At 39.6% G+C, this 18,712-nt stretch overlaps 1 protein-coding gene across 1 annotated transcript; it reads left to right on the top strand.

The window, feature by feature from the left end:
* Positions 1 to 1,225: 1,225 nt before the first annotated feature.
* Positions 1,226 to 7,775, top strand: got1l1 (glutamic-oxaloacetic transaminase 1 like 1). The gene is made up of 8 exons (XM_050051982.1): positions 1,226 to 1,526; positions 3,250 to 3,431; positions 3,624 to 3,747; positions 4,603 to 4,820; positions 4,928 to 5,078; positions 5,611 to 5,776; positions 6,056 to 6,198; positions 6,979 to 7,775. Exons 1-8 carry the CDS (start codon positions 1,352 to 1,354, stop codon positions 7,116 to 7,118), a joined length of 1,299 nt encoding a protein of 432 aa, XP_049907939.1. The 5' UTR covers positions 1,226 to 1,351; the 3' UTR covers positions 7,119 to 7,775.
* The last annotated feature ends 10,937 nt before the right edge of the window (positions 7,776 to 18,712 follow it).

Below are 18,712 nucleotides of genomic sequence, written 5' to 3'. Positions count from 1 at the left end.
TATTGGTGTTTCTCTCAGATGACCACACTGAGTCATAAAATAAAGAAGGCTTCATGGGACTCTCTGCTGTTGCCTTTGTACCTGTCTGACTACATTATTGTTGTTTGACAACAGGGCAAACACAGATAACCTGACATCCCACAGATATTTCAGCTGCAGCCACAATACAGTGTGATGGGAGAAAAAGCACGGCCTGCAATCGACAAAGTGAAAGGTAAATGTTTTGTTCCCACTCCCTCAGAATGAAATAAAAGGCACTGCTCTGTTCTGCACTCAACATACTGTACTGATGTTTAACAATCACACAAGGGAAAACATCCATCACAAAGGCGGCAAATAACACAGAGCACAGTGGACGAAGCAGGCTGAGGAAAACTGTTCCTTTCTTAAATTACTCCTGTTCAGCTAATTGACGAGACTAACTGCCCGGTTTGGCCATCTACTGCCATCTAGTGCAGTGATTTGTGATAACCAGCTTCGCAAAGTGAGTTGCAAAACCTCTTTCATGTAATAGCTGCAGGATGATTACTTTGATTCTGCTTTGCAACAACTGTGAGATTCACTGCTACTTCGTCATCCCTATGAAATGGCTGTTTTTTCAGTCCTTTTCCCCCAAGGAAGGCTCTGTGTCCTACAGGCCTGCCTAAAAATAATTGAAAAAAAAAAAAAAAGTCCAGCACCTGTCTCAAGGGCATTTGTTTCAACACTGGGGAGGACTATATATTAATATTAATTGAGCATTAAACATTTAATTTCTTGCATTCATTTGTTCCTCTTCTGCATCAATTTATGGTGTAAATATATTTAATTTTGTCAAAATTAAAAGTCCTCTGCTACTTTATTGTTTTTAATGGGGTAGGGATGACAAATGCACCTTCTAAACACTGAGTCCCCCCAAATATCTACACCTATGCTGATTTTACATACACTAAGTGAATTTGCAACACCCTTGTAAAACTAAGTGATGCCTATTGACTCGTTCTCTTAAAGTCATTGGGTCTTCATTAATGTAAGGAGGCCTGCAGGCCCTTTGTAGAGCCACCAGCACAAACCTTAATGAGGGGCAAAGGGTCCTCTTTGAACTGATGTGTTGTCGGTGTTAGAGGCTGAAGCTAATACATTTGGGACTTTCACCTAAACTGATCCTTTCATGTCCAGACAGGCTAGTCTATTTGATGACAGCTAGCTGTGATGGCAAAAGTAAACTCACCAGATCCACAAATTAGGGAGTGATAAACTCATCCATCACCGTTGCCCGGGTGACAGTATCCATATACGTGCTGTAGCCTGGCAACAGTGCCCAAACAAAAGGCTCGCGGGTAGCGGGCTGATTTGCCTGGCTGGGTTCAGGATGAGCCGACCCGGCAGCAGCCCTAATGAAAAAGGGGTCAAGCAAAATGGAGACCCAGGAGGTCATCTGTCTGTGTTTACTAATGCTCACACCGCAGCAGAGAGTCCTGAAACAAGGCTGTGGTCCGCCTTCAAGAAAGACACTCACAAGAGGAGAGTTTACCTGGCAGGGAGAGGTGAGTCCGCGCGTATCATGCCTTGGTTCGTAGCGGTTTCTTTTTCACACCAACGTGTTTAGAGTTTCAGTCGGAAATGAGAGAAGAGGGAGGAGTTTCCCCGCATTTATTTGCATATTGACTGTCAATTAGCGACTCATGATGACGTTTATCTTACCTGTTGTTGGACTGCTGGACTTAGCAAAAATAATGCCACGACAGAAAGCCCCCAGAGAGTGCCTGTACCTCTATGTAGGCCTGCAAAGATCTGTAGTACTTACAGCATGAAAATCATAATGACAACAACTCCCAATTTTCCCCTTTCTTTCAGTTTAAATGATTAATTTATGATGGTCATCCGTTTGCAAAGCAGATGATGAACAGCCTGAGGTGTCTGAAGAAAAGCAAGTGCAGTTTCATCAACATGCCTCAGTTCTTCCACACTTAGTGGCTTGCTTGCTGTCATTACTGTACATGTGCAGTTTTCCATACATTTCCACTTCTGTGTTGTAATGCTGGCATCACCACACCAAACTCAAGTTGAAGCTAGTATAGAAACAGATTAAGTTGTCCCCTGCCTTACAAACAATGAATAACTCAACTTTTTTGGCAGTGCCTCATGCTAGGATCCCACTAATACTGTTTTGATCTAAGTCTGATACAGATTGTTGTGCACTAAAGCTACTGACAAAATTCTGCGCAGTGTTCAATATTTTTTTAAATATAACCATAATAAGTGTTCAGGCAGCAAGAGGGTTCCTGGTGTGAACCCTGACCTTCTGTGCGGAGTTTGCATGTTCTCCCAGTGTCAGCGTGGGTTTTCTCCCACAGTCCAAAGACAGCCAGGTTAATTGGTGACTCTAAATTGGCCATAGCTGTGAATGTGAGTGTGAATGGTTGTCTGTCTCTATGTGTCAGCCCTGTGATTGTCTGGCGACATGTCCAGGGTATACCCTGACTCTTTCCCAATGTCAGCTGGGATAGGCTCCAGCTCCCCCGCTATCTCTAACAGGATAATTGGTTATGAAAAATGAAAGTGATGAATGAATATGTGTTCACTTCTCTGTTCTGGTCAGGGTGGAAAAAGCCTCTGAAGCACATATAAGCATGTTTAACCTGCTCCTAAAACCTGGCACCTCTCAGCTTTCACAAGTGCATCAATATTAGGCGTACACAGTTGTCCAGTAGGCCAGGCTGGACCCTTTGGCGGGACGGTTCTGGCCTGAGAGCCATTTATTTGACACCCCTGACCATGATACGATGCAATAAACCACTGAGACAGTAACTTCTTAAGCACATTGCCAGTAGAGAATCTGTCCTTACAACACGACCACATTGTTTTAAACTTCTTCCTGATTGTTGCCACTACTATCATTTATAAAACAATGTGTAGGATCCATGCAAAAAAATTATTTGACAGTTTCCCATCTCATATTTCTCAGCAAGTTTTTCTCATCAAGGCTGTTTTTATACATCACAACCTTTGCATCGGAAGTGGTGTACGCCTCTTTCAGGCCTTGTTTTGTGCGTACGCAATGATTATAAATGAGATCCCTGATAACTTCAGATCATGTTAACAAAACTGCACAAAAACGCATCTTAATTTTATTTTAGAGTGGACTTTCTGAGAGTTTCAATCAGATTTCTCTTGTTTTGACCTTCTTTTTCCTTGATGCTTTTTTGGTTTGAAACAGTGATTTGTTGGCTGAAAAACAAAAACATTTGCAATAACTGTCTTTTGCAGAGTATTACAGCGAGGAAGGAAAAACCTTTGAGCTGCACCTTGTGAGAAAAATAAAGCAACAGTTAAGCGCTGATCCCACCCTTCGTCCAGAGTATCCATCTTCTCTTGGTCTGACAGAATACATCAGGCGAGCCACAGAGATGACTTTGGGGAGGAGCTGTCAGGCTATAGTGGAGGATCGGGTAATCTCAGCTCTATATGTACACATTATATCCTGTACCTAATTATCTAATCAATCAGAGCTGTCATTATCTGGAGGCAGTGTGCAGACGGATTTGAAATTATGCAGTCATGGTTTTACATCTAGTTTCATCTAGTACTCAAATACTGTCACATCAGTCATATTAAGAACTCAACCCTGACTGTTGTTGTAGGTGTTAGGTATCCAGACTCCTGGTTTTACCGCTGCTGTGCGTCTTGGTGCTGAACTCCTGAGACACTGCAATGATGTCTGTGCTGCTTGGTGTGAGCCCGTCTACCTCTCCTCTCCTTGCGATGGTAAATGAAACCTCACTTTCTCTTAACAGCATTTAAAATTACAACAACAAAGTGCGTTGGCTTCAAAATGCTGGTGCACATTAGCTTATGCTCTTGAGACGTAAAGAACATAAGTATTGTGGCTATTGATCCAAGTGTGGTGATTGCATCTGTATGCACTACTTGTTTTATTACAAGAAAAGTGCACTCAGTGGCATGCAGCTCTCTGCCATGTGTCTGAGGGCATATGGGTGGGGAGCAGGGAGTGAAAGGGAGGTTGTGGGTCCAAGAAGTAGAATGAAAGGGAGGTGATGTATAAATAGCATGGAGACAGACAATCCCAAAACACCAGCAATGTAAAAATGAAAATACCAACACATGAATCCACCAACACTGATGTATCTGCCACGTACATTGTCCCAAGCAGAAACTAAATTCCAAACTGAAGCAGTTGTTGGTCCCCTGATGTTCCTACCTGCCGGTTAAGTGTAGAGAGGAGTCAGCCGTCAGTGACTGTTAAAACACAGCTGCAAATAAAATTGTTTTTCGAAAAAATGTGAATCACTGCAACCAGGAGAGGTGCTTGAGCCTGGCAGCGATAATTAAGAAGACTGGAAGATGACTCACATGTATGCCACAAATAACATGCATAAATGATTCGCTAACATGGAAAGAAGCTGTATCCATAGTAACATTAATTATTGTGACAGACAAAAACGAGTAATAAGACATTATTTACATTACAAATGCAGCTCAGGATAGAGGTTAAAGGTCAACGTTGTGATTACATCATGGTGTGTAAAGCAGCGTTGATCTTAAGGGATTTGCACTGCTTTAGTTATCTGTTATAATGTTTCGACTTGATCCTCTCTGCAGACTCATTGGCAGGTATCTTCCAGGCAGCAGGGATCCAAGATATCCGTGAGTATTATTACTGGGATGACATGCAGCGCTGCGTTTGTTTGGAGAAGCTTCTGGAGGATTTGGAGAAGGCTCCGGAACAAAGCGTTGTTGTTCTGTCGGCGTCTGCCCACTATCCAACCGGAGCAGACCTCTCTCAGAATCAATGGGCTGTAATTACCAAACTCATCATGGTAACTGACGTGTACATTTGTACTTTTTAACAGAGGCTCAAATTGTTTCTGTCAGACAAGTTGTTCTTCGCTCCTCCTCATTTGCTGTCTCCGCGCTGTTTCCACAGAGGCGTAGGCTTTTCCCTTTCCTCTTGCTGCCTACTCAGGCGCTCTGCTATGGAGATTTAGAGCGGGATGCCTGGCCTGTGCGGTACTGTGCATCACAGGGGATGGAGTTTGTCTGTGCTCAGTCGTTCTCCCACTGCTTTGGACTATATGGTGAGACAACCATCTGAAGAATATGGGTTTATGTGTGTGACTATGGCCAAAAACAGCCCATGCTACAAACTACAATCTGTGATGTTAAATCAGTGCAGACCACGGCTGTTCTGCTGCTGTCAATTTGAACTCAATTTTCTTTTCTTTTGTGCAGTTTTCCTCACATACAACAGAAAAGAGCAGCTATGTATTCATGTCTGTCGTACCCATTGTGCGCCAGAAAATACATGCTCATAGTATCTACAGAGTCCTAGTCACGCTTTCTGTTACCTTTCATTTCTGAGCTTTGTATTACAGTAGCATCAGGTAACTCATTGTTCAGATCAGCTTGTTGCCTGTTCCTATGCGACCTGGTGAATATTCCCTCGCCCTCAGCGGAGTGCCATATTTTAGTTTCTAATTCAAAAGTGTCCCTCTTCAACTTCATTATCAGTACCAGAAACATAAGAGAAAGGAAGTAGAACATTTCACTGCTATTGCCGAAACAAAGTGCTACTTCACATCGGACACATCTTCTCATTCTCTTCACCAGGTGAGGCTGTTGGACACCTCCTATGCGTCCTGAAGCAGAGCTCCCTCCTGTTATCTGTGCGGTCTCAAGCCGACAAGATAGTCAAGTCGCTGTGGGCCCAGCCACCTGTAGGTGGAGCACATGTTGTCACCACAGTGCTCAGTAACCCTGCCCATCTTGTTGAATGGTGAGTCATGCGCCACTCAAATCAATAATCTAGTATTTAAAGAATGTGGCTCAGGCCACATTGCTACTGTATCAGTAGATGTCCATAACCATGGCTGGTCGCTTCAGGACACTCTGGCAGATATGCAAAGCTTCAAAAAGCACTTATGCTACTAGTGATAAAAATCCTCCAGTTACAAAATGCCACATTTTGCTCACTGGATCTTTCATGTTTTGCAGCTTTTGAGTCGTATACTTTAGATCTTATTTCCAAATGCTGTCCTTTTTTTCTGTTTCTAAGGCAGGAAGAAGTAAAACACATTGTGGAGAGATGTATGCTGATCAGAGAAGTTTTAGGAGACAGGCTGAGGCTTTTGGGAACTCCAGGTTCCTGGGACCACCTGACTAAACAAGGTGGACTCTACTGTCATACAGGCTTGAATGGTGAGTATGTATGCATAGTTATAAAATATTCATCTTGTTTTTTGCCTGTACAATCAAAGGCTGTAACCTTAATCAGTGTTCACTGATGCAGTATTCGTGGGAATATTTATTTACAGAACTCTTACTGCCCACTTGATTATTTAAAGGAGCCGCATGTGACGCTCACAACATTAATAACAGCGAATCAATATTTGCTTTGTAAAGACATAGTGGAGTAATGGTGCCCAAACTGAGAATGAAGTCATGCTTCCTTGGCGTGTGTGTGTGTGTGTGTGTGTGTGTGTTGTAATTTGAGCTTCTCTGTGGGTTATTGTGGTAGACGTGCCGGCTGTGTGTGCATGTTAGTGCGTGTGAGTCCCTGTGAATGCAGTGCCTATATATAGCAGTTAGGGCTGATATCGGGACGACGTCATCACAGAAGCATAGTAACCACCCTCTGGTTTCTCCCCTAGGAAACAATATTATCTCAGTCAGTATTGTTGACGTTGTTTGTGCTGTTTATTAAGTTAGCACTGGTGGCTGCTAGCTGCTTACTCAGCTACCTCCATGTTGAGAGCTGTGTGCAAACAATCCCGCCCCAGACAAATTCGTATGCTCTGAATGTTGCATACAGCTCCTTTAACAATGGTGATGATTTTAAATTATAATTGATTCCACAGTGTTTTCCCACTTGAATATTTTGTTTAAATACTAACAGCAACAACAAAGCCCATGCTATTATCATAAATGCTGATGTGCGTTCACAGTGTTTCTCGTGTATTTTTTTTTTGTATACTTTAGGTGAGCAGGTAGAATTTCTGTCAAAGAGAAGACACGTGCACCTGCACCCGAGTGGCTGTCTAAATGTGAGTGCAATCAACGGTCTGAACTTGGACTACATTGTCGAGTCCATCCATCTGGCTCTGACCACTTCACTATGACCATGTGGCTTTTGATCAGGCTCTGAAATCAGTGTCAAAGGGGCTTTTCAGCCTGACTGAAGCTCTCATTTAGATTGAACCTTTCATGTGTTTTGCAGGCCCAGCTATTGCAAATTATTATTGAATTGCCAGTGACTTTTGACAGAGGTGCAATCATTAGTAATTGTAACAGTGAGCAGGCTGTGATGGTCCTTCAGGTGAGAAGGCATGAATATGGGATGCGATCATGTGTGGTGTGTGCGGTATACAGTAGGTCAGCCATAGGTAAAAGAGTATGACAGCAGCTGAGTTATCTTCTTGTTAGAATTTAGTTAGACTTATGAATTTAAGTGTATATTTATATGTTCACACTTTCGTTTTGGTGCTTATGTTTTTTGTAGTCTACCAAAACCTGTACGGCTAAAGCCAGCAGCTTGTTAGCTTAGCTCCACCAAAAGTAATGAACTCCACCTACCAGCACTTCTAAAGCTGAAAATTAATGTCATATCTGGTTTGTTTAATTGGTACAAAAACTGAAATGTAAAAATGTCAATTTGTGGTGTTACAGGGATTGGGTGTGGGGGTGTTTCTTGGCAGAGGATAGTGACAAACCACAAGCTGTTGTAAAGATTTAAATTCCCAGCTTGAATAGTGCTGGCAGGCAGATTTTGGTATCCACTGGATGTTCTTTTTTTCTTTTCTTTTTTTAAAACACCCACTGGATGTTCTTTTTTTCTTTTCTTTTTTTAAAACACAAATCTTTTTCTATGTTTATGCCTAGCATCCACACTACTCCGGCGTTTTCAAACCCCTAAAAACGGAGGCTTTTGAAAACGCTGCTGACAGCATTTAATTTTNGCTGTTGTAAAGATTTAAATTCCCAGCTTGAAAAGTGCTGGCAGGCAGATTTTGGTATCCACTGGATGTTCTTTTTTTCTTTTCTTTTTTTAAAACACATATCTTTTTCTATGTTTATGCCTAGCATCCACACTACTCCGGCGTTTTCAAACCCCTAAAAACGGAGGCTTTTGAAAACGCTGCTGACAGCATTTAATTTTGAAAACTGGGAAAGAGTGTTAGTCTGGATGAGCAGAAATGGAGACTGTTGACAATGATGACAACAGACACCAACGTTCGCTCCTTATACTCATGTCTTACTTTAAGTAACAGTTTCACCTTGTCATGTGTTCAAGCAAAGACATCTCTGGTCTTTCCTTGACCGCAAAGTTGAAAATCTTCTTTCTGTTTATACAGGCATGCACATGCCAAGTGTTAATGAGTTAAGTGTCCATGTGTATCCAGGTATGTTAGTATGGACGGAGATTATTTCTGAAATTAATAAAAACGTGTTAGTGTGGACGTAGTTTCAGACAGAGCCAGGCTAGCTGCTTTCCTCCTTGCCTTATGAACTTAAACTAATGCTAAGTTAAGCTAACAGGCCACTGGCTGCAGCCTCATATTTAATGGACAAATGTTATAATGGTATCAATCTTCTCATCAAATTCACTGCAAGAAAGCGTATCAAGTGTATTTTAATGTCGATCATATAGTGGACGTGTAATGTTATGAATGACTGCGACTCCTTTTATATTCAGTTGAGTTCAGTGAGTTGCTTTAGATGTTGTTCTGATTTTGTAACATCAAAGAAGTTATGGTGTCTCTGTGAAGTTACTATATATACGTCACTTTGTGAGAGACAACATGATCTTTAGATGACTTTGATGACTCACCAGCACTATCTAATCTAATATAAAGTGAATCAAGAGCTTATCTGTAGCTCAAAGGAAACTTTGGCCTCAGACAAACAGCATATATTGCTCACTGCATTCAAAGCTAAAGGCTCCCCAGCTTCATGAATCTTTGCAGTTCCTGTAAACAACAGTCAGGAAAAAAATAATCTCAGATATACTGAAAACACAGTCTGTGTACACAGCTGATCTCAGCTGCCTGTGTAATTTATTGGGTTTGCTGAGTAAACAACATTGACTGAAATGTTCAACAAATGTCTGTGCTTCTTGTGCAAACACCATATTTCCATACACAAGCGTGATGCATGTCACTGCTGGATTCTTTTCAATTATCCCTGGTGAGTATGATATATGTATCTTTTTCAACATATTTCCATTTTCTTTCCATCATTCAGGCTACTGCCTCAGTGAGGGCCTGCACTGTTAATAGCTGCCGTCATATCTGCCTGCCAGAGAGGCAGAAAGACCAAATTAGAGAAGAAGCCAAAAGATTTTTATTTAAATGCTTTTATTTGTCAAAAACAATACTCTTATTAAGAAGTTTGGGTGCCAACCACGGAGGAAACTCTCTTCTGAAATGAGCTGTATTTTGCATTGGATTATTTTGGGGTTTTACTGCCAAATAATGTTTTTAGTAACATTTGCTTTCAACTAAGAAATGCTTTCAAATGATGCAAATGTAATACAGCAAACAACTGCTCTGAAAACATCAGTGAGTAATCCACTTCTCTATCATGCATGTCTGTGTGCCAACATACTTTTTTGGAAAACACACGGCTTTTATCTAACTAACTTTATACCCTCTTTTCATTTGTGAGATATGCCACTAATGTGACTGGATGCTATTTTGTTCTGACAGACAGTTTGCGACAAGATATTTAATGGAGGCAGCGAGCTGGCTCTTTTCATTTCCAGTGACCAGGGGTGAACGACGAGGATAATCAGCATCCACCATCATACAGGGCCTGAGCCATTAAACGCTGTTAGGAGCCCTTTGATTTGCATCTGAGTGTGCTACATGTAGACCGTGTTGCAGATACTCGCTCATATCACAAGTTTCAAGTTTGATATAAGTTGTTTACATGCATGCTAATATTCCATGTGCAGTTACCCCCACAGGCATGAATAAATGGGACTGCCTAAATATAAATATTAAAGTGGAAACTGAACTTAGCAGGTCTGCAAAAATAAAAAGTAAATGGGAGGAAGGTGCTGCCTGCCCTCTAATATTAGCATTACCCAGAGAGTATATTCACATTTATCAAAAGATTTCAAACACTGTAGACTGTAGACACTGTAGAATTGGCCATGACATTCTTTTGGTACCACTTTTCAGTAGGTTTTAGTTTAGAACAGATAGTTGTTCGCAATGTCATCGTGACAATATTCAGTGTCTCCCCATACAACTGTTTGCTTGCAACCTCATGAATCAGTGGCCAAAAATTGATGTTATGTATTTAATACTGACAACATTGGACCTAAGGAAAAATTTTACTGAGAAGTAAAACCCTTTGAAACGTTTCCTTAATGTGTCATATTAAGAGGATATTGAGCTGGGGAACATGGGACCCCGGGGACATATATATACACTCCCAATCAATATTCTCTGTCTCTGCCATCTCACTTCAGCACACACATCCAAGCAGCAACAATGATGGTAACCCAGACTCTGAAGGAGTAATCACAAGCCGGTTAGCAGTCTATATAATTACATGACAAAAACAGTTAACTTTGGCTTGTGTGCGGGGACCTTTAGATTGTCACTGCAAGATGACAATCAAGGCAGTACATTAAAAGGACATGGGAACCACCGAGTGGACACCGAGCAGCCTTTCATTACCACAAGAGTAATGCTGGCCTAGTCCTCTAGTGCACTTGGACTTAGAATAAGATGTGTTGACAGTGATCAATGATTGGCCATGACTCACAGGATGAGTGGACAAACAGTATTAACTTCAAACAAAACAAGCCTACAATGCTGAATCTATTTACTGTCAAATTATCCCCTGCAAACATAATAATTTATTTCAAGTGGAGCAACAATAACACGGAAATTACCTGAACCGTGTTATCCTCTGAAATAATAGTGCCTAATTACAACAGTGCTACACTTGTGTATGTCAGGGATGCATTATATTTTTCATTTTAAATGGAGCCATATGAAGGTTGAGTTTTGAGTTCGACATTAAATATTCATAATCTGTTAACTGAGTCTATTATCAAAAGAGTCTAATTCTATTTATCTTGCAGCTTAGTCGTTGGTCAGAGGGGCACTAGCTGATGTAATGACGGTGAATTTGGCAACTGTAGCAAGTCCTCTGAAACGTTTTTTATTGATTTAAAATACTTAACAGGCTGCCTTAGATTGCATATCATAAAGAATTGTGATATTTATTTACGTGTGAGTGACCTGATTCTGCAGAGGCTTCGACACACGACCCATTTGCATTAAATTGATGGAATACTGTTAGATGGAGACCTTATTTTGACACAGCCACTTGCATTAAGCAATAACGTCAGTGTTCTATGAGAGGCACAGCAGACGGTCACACTGACCACGGACCCTGAACACCAGCCCACATCAGCTTTACTGCTAAAGTCTTCTTTAGCGCTGACATTATTTTTGAGTCCAAAAAGGTATGACTGAATGTTATGTTAGTCGGACTAATATGCATTTGGAAGCAAAAACAAGACTGCCAGTGTACAGACGTGTCAGCAGCTCCGAGGCTTAAATTAGGCACAGCAGCTAAAAGCCAACGTCAACATGCCAACAAACTCAGTGACATGTTTAATTAAGCACATAGCTCATCTGAGGCAGAAGAAAAGTCATTAGTTTTGCAAGTAGGCCTATTTGGTGAAAAAGCATTGGCAAAATACATCTCCTGATGATGGCACTGGATGAAAATTACAGGGATCATCAGAGTTTTTAGAATTCATCCTCTTCTCCATGTTAATCTAGCCAATAAAAGGAGAGATATTTAACTCAATACCACAAATAAAAACCGCTAAAGCAAAAGTTTTGGGGCCACTGAAGTTATTAGGATACATAATCTGAGAACAATGAATACATGTAAAATATTGTTCCCATCTAGAGGTCATTCCTACATTCCCAGGAGTCTTTGTTCCCCAGCTCTTTATAGCTCATAATGGGATGGGTATGCCATGGGTTAAGTTAGAGGACTGAAGTCATGCCTCTGAGAGTGATAAAGTTCTACTGGTACAGCATGTTGTCTAAATATAGTAAGATATAGTCTTTCTGTTAGGGGGACAGCTCCAAAATAAATTGCAGCACAGGAAATTAAAATACTCAGAATTCATTAATTCAAAAAATAGTAACTAACCAATAAAGGAATGGAGAAAGGGCTAAGGGTTAGAAAATAGGCCAGGTTTGATTCCTATTTCTAAACAGATTAATGTTAGATAAGCGGGCCAGGTTTGGTTAAAATATACATAACAATGAACTATTCACATCTCCAAACAGGTTAAGGTTAGAAAAACAACAACCTGGAAAGGAGATCAGAAACCTTCACACGTACTCTTACTTTTCAATTTCAATCTCACATTTTTAGCTGAATATGGCTCTTTGTCTGATATGTCTTTTGTACTGATATACAGAGTGAGCCAAAGCTATGTTAGGGACAGAGAGTTAAAAGAAAGTTGCATGAACACAATAAGAGGGTTGATGTGTGTTAACAGAACACTGAAATAGGGAACACAGGGGCCTTGGGAACAAAGATATGCTCTGCCAATCTATCTAAGGGTGAAAACTTTGATCTGCTCATGGGTATTGTAATCATCTGTACCAAATTTCATGACAATCCCTTCAGTTCAATATGCCAACCTCAGGGAAAAAACATGGAGTCAGTAAGATTTATCCTCTTCAGTACCAACCAAAGAGCTAGACCGACCCACCAACTGAAGATAAGATTTTTTTAAAAGGTTTTTTAGATAAGGGCAAACAGCATGACGCTACACACCAGCAGTGTTTGTTCACCATAGGGTGACATGATCTAATAGAATGGATTGAGTTAAAATAATATGACTACAGGAGCTATGTCAGACTCAGATAATGTACCACAATATCAATAGTTACTAGTTCAATCAGGAGAGACATGTTTTTTGGTTAGGAAAGAAAATATTTAATTACAAATGCACATGAGAATGGAATGTGAAAATGTGAAAAGTCTTTGGCGATTAGACCCCTTCGAGATGGTGAGCTACAAGGAGGGTGATGGATCCGTAGCCAATTAGGGAACCCCCCCCGGGGTCTAGACGCTGGTGGTGGTAGAGGAAGTGGAGAAGAGATGAGGATCAGATGGATGGGTGCTGATGATCCGGATGAGAAGAGGAATGAGTCTCCGGGTTTATCTTTGAGCTTGGATGTGACGGCTGGAGGTGAACGGGGTGGAGGAGGGGTGGCGATTCTGCCTAGAATGACAGCTGAAAGCGGCAGAGGAGAGAACAGATTTAAAATCTCGTAGTGACAACCTGATTGGCTGATGGAGGCCGTGGCTAATTACGATAGGACAGCAAGAAGAGTGCACGCCTGGAGGCAGCTGATTGGAGGAAGCAGTGGGAGTGAGAGAGGGAGAATTGTGAATGAATGAGCATGGAAGTGAGAGAGGGAGAATTGTGAATGAATGAGCATGGAAAGGTCTTTCTAACTGAACTTACGCTGAGCTTCATTTATCCATAGGCTGTGAAAGTTGGATTATTCAACCAGGGGCAGAATTTTGATTTCAAAGGTTGGAGGGACACAGTTAGTAGAGGCACAAATCCTCAAAAGGGCTTTCGATTTTCCGATACCCCTACACAAGGTAGAACAAAACACGACCATGTTTTTTCATAATTTTGTCCCCCTCCATGAAATGAATGACTCTGACAAAAATATTTTTATACAGGAAAATACAACAAAAAATGATAAATTTGATCAATACATTGACCCACCTGATAAACTATTGTCTATTGGCAGACATTGTATATAATATTCATAACTATGTTTATAATTTATAATCTTAGAGCATTTTATAGTTTATAATCACCCTTAAATAACAATCATGTTTTTGTTACCTTAGAACGAGATGTGTACATACCGAGTCAGTGCTCTTCCATGGAGTCCGCCATGTTGTTTCTACAGTAGCCCAGAAGGGACAAACCTAAGTCTGGCTCTAGATTGGGCCATTCAAGTTTTTGCATCAGCCACTGTAGTTCTGCTGAACGCTTGGCAAATGAGAGAAGTTTCAGTCATTCAACACTGATACTAGATACTGATGTCTACTAGATGTCCGGTTTGTTTTTGTTTTCTATCAGCTGTGCTCAGGTCTGTCTTGCAAAAGAGATCTCAATCTCAATGAGATTACCCGATGAAATAAAGGTTATATACATAAATGAGATAATACATTGAGGAGGAATGGTGTTCATCCCTTCAATAGTAGTAGTAGCAGTGTTTTTACTCAGTTATCACACACAATACAGTAAACCTGGTATAAAAAATACAACACAATTATCAATACAAATCAAAAAAAGAGCTTTGTAAACCATTCTTTTGAAAACCAAAATTGAATTACACATTTTTAGGTTTATATTGGCATTGTTCCACAGTTTAACTAAATAAATTAAAATAAATAAATAAATTAAACAAATAAAATTAAAGAAAATTAAAGAAAATAACACAACAGTTTAACCATATGTTAGTTTTTGGATTGTAAAAAGTGGAGGGATCTTATACTGCTCTCTGAACAAGTGCAGGGGATATGTCCCTGCGCAACCCAACCCCACCCCCTTGTAAATTACACTTCTTTGTTGTTAAACTCCAATGTATAGCTGACTGCAGGGAGGAAAATCACATCATGAAGACTGATCACCTTCCTCTTTATTGCTCAGGGACTGATGTTTAGTTTCTGTCACACACAGTGTACTTGGCCTTGGAGATAAACTCTCTCTGATGCTCACTCTTTGAGAAGCACAAGACATACTGTGGTGGATTTTAACCCTACAGTGTTGCTGTGCTTAGCAACTATTCAGTCTCGTGTCTGTCACTGAACAGGAGAGTCGGTGAGTTTGTGACTATGATCGTTCTAAAGCAGTGTGTCTGAGTTAGTCACGAGTCTCACTTTAACTCTCAAAAACTGCTGATCACAAGCCTTGACTCGCCTGTTAAAGGGAAATTTCGGTTTATTTCAACCTGTCTCCTATCGTCCTAAATTTGTTTCAAGTGACATAGAAATAATAGTTAGCATGTTAGCCGTTAGCCTAGATACAGCGCATAGTAGCGTCAGACCTGTTAAAATGTAAGTGAACGGGCATACTTCAAGTGCAAAGTTAGTCCACTAAACAAGCTTTTTTTTCCACAAGACCACCTCATATGATTAGGATAAATGTCAGAGAACATATAGAAAACGACATGTAAACGTGTTGTCTTACCTTACCGGTGTGGTGCCATGTTTGTTTACCATTTAGCTCTGCTTTCCAAAGCGTAGCCGAAATATATCTCGCGAGAACAAGCAGCGGTCTCATACCGCGATTTAAATATTTTGTGTTACTTTGTACTTCGATTACTACTAAGTGGAGGCCTATTGTGCTTTTTACTCCATTACATTTGTCTGAGAACACTAGATTCCATTCTGCAAGTACTATACTATCGGTGATTTAAGTATATTTTGGTGTTGGAACTTGATGCTGTAGGCTACTTGTACTTACGCAAAATTCTGAGTGCAGACTTGTAACAGAGTATTTCTGCGCCATAGTTGTACTACTTTTACTGAAGTAAAAGATCTGAGCATGTCTTCCACCCGCTTCTTAAATATGGGGCAAAATCACACAGTTCTCCCAGCAGTCTGCTTGTTATCTTAGACAAATTAGGCCCATAATGTCAAACAGGACGACTGTAGCTGCACAGCATTTATGGTCATACATGTATGAACTTGAGAACATGTGATACACAGCCCTGAATGCCATGCAATCTGGAAACACTTTACACAGCCAGACATACAGTACAACGAAACAACCACCAATTATCTAATATGCAGTGTGGTGCTGTTAGATGTCTTTGTCACAGTTTCATAAATCAGTGACTGAATAAAAAAAACAAAAAAAACATGCATGTTTATGTTATGTAAAATGTAATTTTGTAATGTAAATAGCTTTCCTGCAGGGAAAATGAAATGTCAGGCAAATATCAGAGTGATGCAACCAGAGCAAACAGTGTTACCTTTTGAAATGCTGTCTCAGCTTTTGTCTCGTCGTCTTACATGTAAGTGTTTGCTACTGACTGAACAAGAAAAGGAGATTCTGCTACATTTAAGCTGACCTTGAAACTAAAGGAGAGCTTGAATAACCCCTTTTTCACTGTACTGCCACCTGCAATTTTCTGCTGTACTCATCTTTGTCTTCCTTTATAACTTTTTGCTTTAGAAGAAATCTTTTTTTTGCCATAATATCATTCCCACCAAGTTATAAAAATAGGTCTGTGGTTTGGAGGGACAGTGGATGAATAGCATGGATAGATTACTGAGGGCCCAAAAGTGTCAGTGGCCCCCTGACCTTCACTTACAAAATGTCACTCAATTTAACACGTACCGACCAGGAGGAGACTCAAAAATTACAACAAAGAGATACGAAATGACCAAAAAGACACAAAACAGCCACAAGAAGGCACAAAAAGAGAGACACACAATTACATCAAAGACACACCAAATGCCTACAAAGAGACATAAAACAACGTCAAAGAAACATAAAATGACTATAAAGAGATACAAAATGACGTCAAAGAAACACAAAATGACTATTAAGAGAAACAAAATGACATCAAAGAGATACAAAATGACGTCAAAGAGATACAAAATGATGTCAAAGAGACACAAATTGACTATAAAGAGATACTAAATGACGTCAAAGAGACAGAAAATGACTATAAAGAGAAACAAAATGATGTCAGAGACACAAAATGACTATAAAGAGATACAAAATGATGTCAAAGAAACACAAAATGACTATCAAGAGAAACAAAATGACATCAAAGAGATACAAAATGACGTCAAAGAAACAAAAAATGACTATAAAAAGATACAAAATGACGTCAAAGAGACACAAAATGAAATCAAAGAGATACAAAATGATGTCAAAGAGACACAAATTGACTATAAAAAGATACAAAATGATGTCAAAGAGACACAAATTGACTATAAAAAGATACTAAATGATGTCAAAGAGACACAAAATGACTATAGAGAGAAACAAAATGATGTCAAAGAGACACGAATTGACTATAAAGAGATACTAAATGACGTCAAAGAGACAGAAAATAACTATAAAGAGATACAAAATTACATCAATGAAACACAAAATGACTATAAAGAGATACAAAATGATGTCAAAGAGATACAAAATGACGTCAAAGAGATACAAAATGATGTCAAGAAACACAAAATGACTATAAAGAGATACTAAATGACGTCAAAGAGACAGAAAATAACTATAAAGAGATACAAAATTACATCAGTGAACACAAAATGACTATAAAGAGATACAAAATGACGTCAAAGAAACACAAAATGATGTCAAAGAGACACAAATTGACTATAAAGAGATACTAAATGACGTCAAAGAGACAGAAAATAACTATAAAGAGATACAAAATGACATCAAAGAGATACAAAATGACTATAAAGAGATACAAAATGACGTCAAAGAGACACAAAATGAAATCAAAGAGATACAAAATGACATCAAAGAGACACAAATTGACTATAAAAAAAGATACAAAATGACGTCAAAGAGACACAAAATGACTATAAAGAGAAACAAAATGATGTCAGAGACACAAAATGACTAAAGAGATACAAAATGACATCAAAAAGACACTAAATGACTATAAAGAGAAACAAAAAGATGTCAAAGAGATAAAATGACTATAAAGAGAAACAAAATGACGTCAAACAGACACAAATTGACTATAAAAAGATACAGAATGGCGTCAAAGAGATACAAAATGACGTCAAAGAGACACAAAATGACTATAAAGAGAAACAAAATGATGTCAGAGACAAAATGACTAAAGATACAAAATGACGTAGAAGAAACACAAAATGACTATAAAGAGAAACAAAATGATGTCAAAGAGATAAAATGACTATAAAGAGATACAAAATGACATTGAAGAGACACAAAATGACTAAAGAGATACAAAATGACATCAAAGAGACACAAAAAAAACCCACAAGGAGATACAAAATGACCTCACTCAAAATTACCACAAAGAGATGTGATTTAGCAAACATAAATAAATGAATAAAACATACAAAATTACCACAAAGTCTGTGTCTTGCTCCTGTTTGGGAGGTGGTGGGGCTTTTTGCATGTCTGTGCCCAGGGGCCCATTGTCTCATAAAGTGCTCATGTTTTCCTGCACTGACTCTGTCCTTATTGAATTAGTTGACCAACAATGTTAAATCTGACTTGAAAGTAATATGACACATTTTAGTCAGAAAGAAAAGTATAAACTGTAATTGATGTAGTATTTTCTGTTCTTCTGTGTTTTGACCGGAAGAATAAATCCTGGTTTAATTCTGCCTCAACAGATCCTGCTGACACGGGACTGAGCTGCGATTGGCTGCATGCAGGAGGAAGAGTAGGGAGAGTTAACCTCTATCGATTACGACCAAACTCTTACATCTTTAAATGAAAGCAGCGAAGTCTCAGACACACTGAATACAACCTCCACTGTGAATATCCCACCAGTAGGCCTGGTCGTTTGGCTTCACACCGGGCTATTGATTCAGAATCAATCCACTTATGCCAGCGTATAGCCACGATTGTTTTGTCTCTGCCCTGCCCTGCCTTGTTTAAGAGAAACTGAGAATCAGTTTG

This window comes from Epinephelus moara, chromosome 8 (assembly GCF_006386435.1).
Source record: "Epinephelus moara isolate mb chromosome 8, YSFRI_EMoa_1.0, whole genome shotgun sequence".
NCBI lineage: Eukaryota > Metazoa > Chordata > Actinopteri > Perciformes > Serranidae > Epinephelus > Epinephelus moara.
Note: the sequence above shows the minus strand (reverse complement) of the source record. Positions and strands in the feature narration are given on the sequence as shown.

Coding starts and splice junctions, on each gene's coding strand:
- got1l1 (XM_050051982.1), top strand. CDS start 1,352: ATGAGCCGACCCGGCAGCAGCCCTAATGAAAAAGGGGTCAAGCAAAAT. Junction 3,748..4,602: donor CCTCTCCTCTCCTTGCGATG/GTAAATGAAACC, acceptor TCCTCTCTGCAG/ACTCATTGGCAGGTATCTTC. Junction 6,199..6,978: donor CTGTCATACAGGCTTGAATG/GTGAGTATGTAT, acceptor TGTATACTTTAG/GTGAGCAGGTAGAATTTCTG.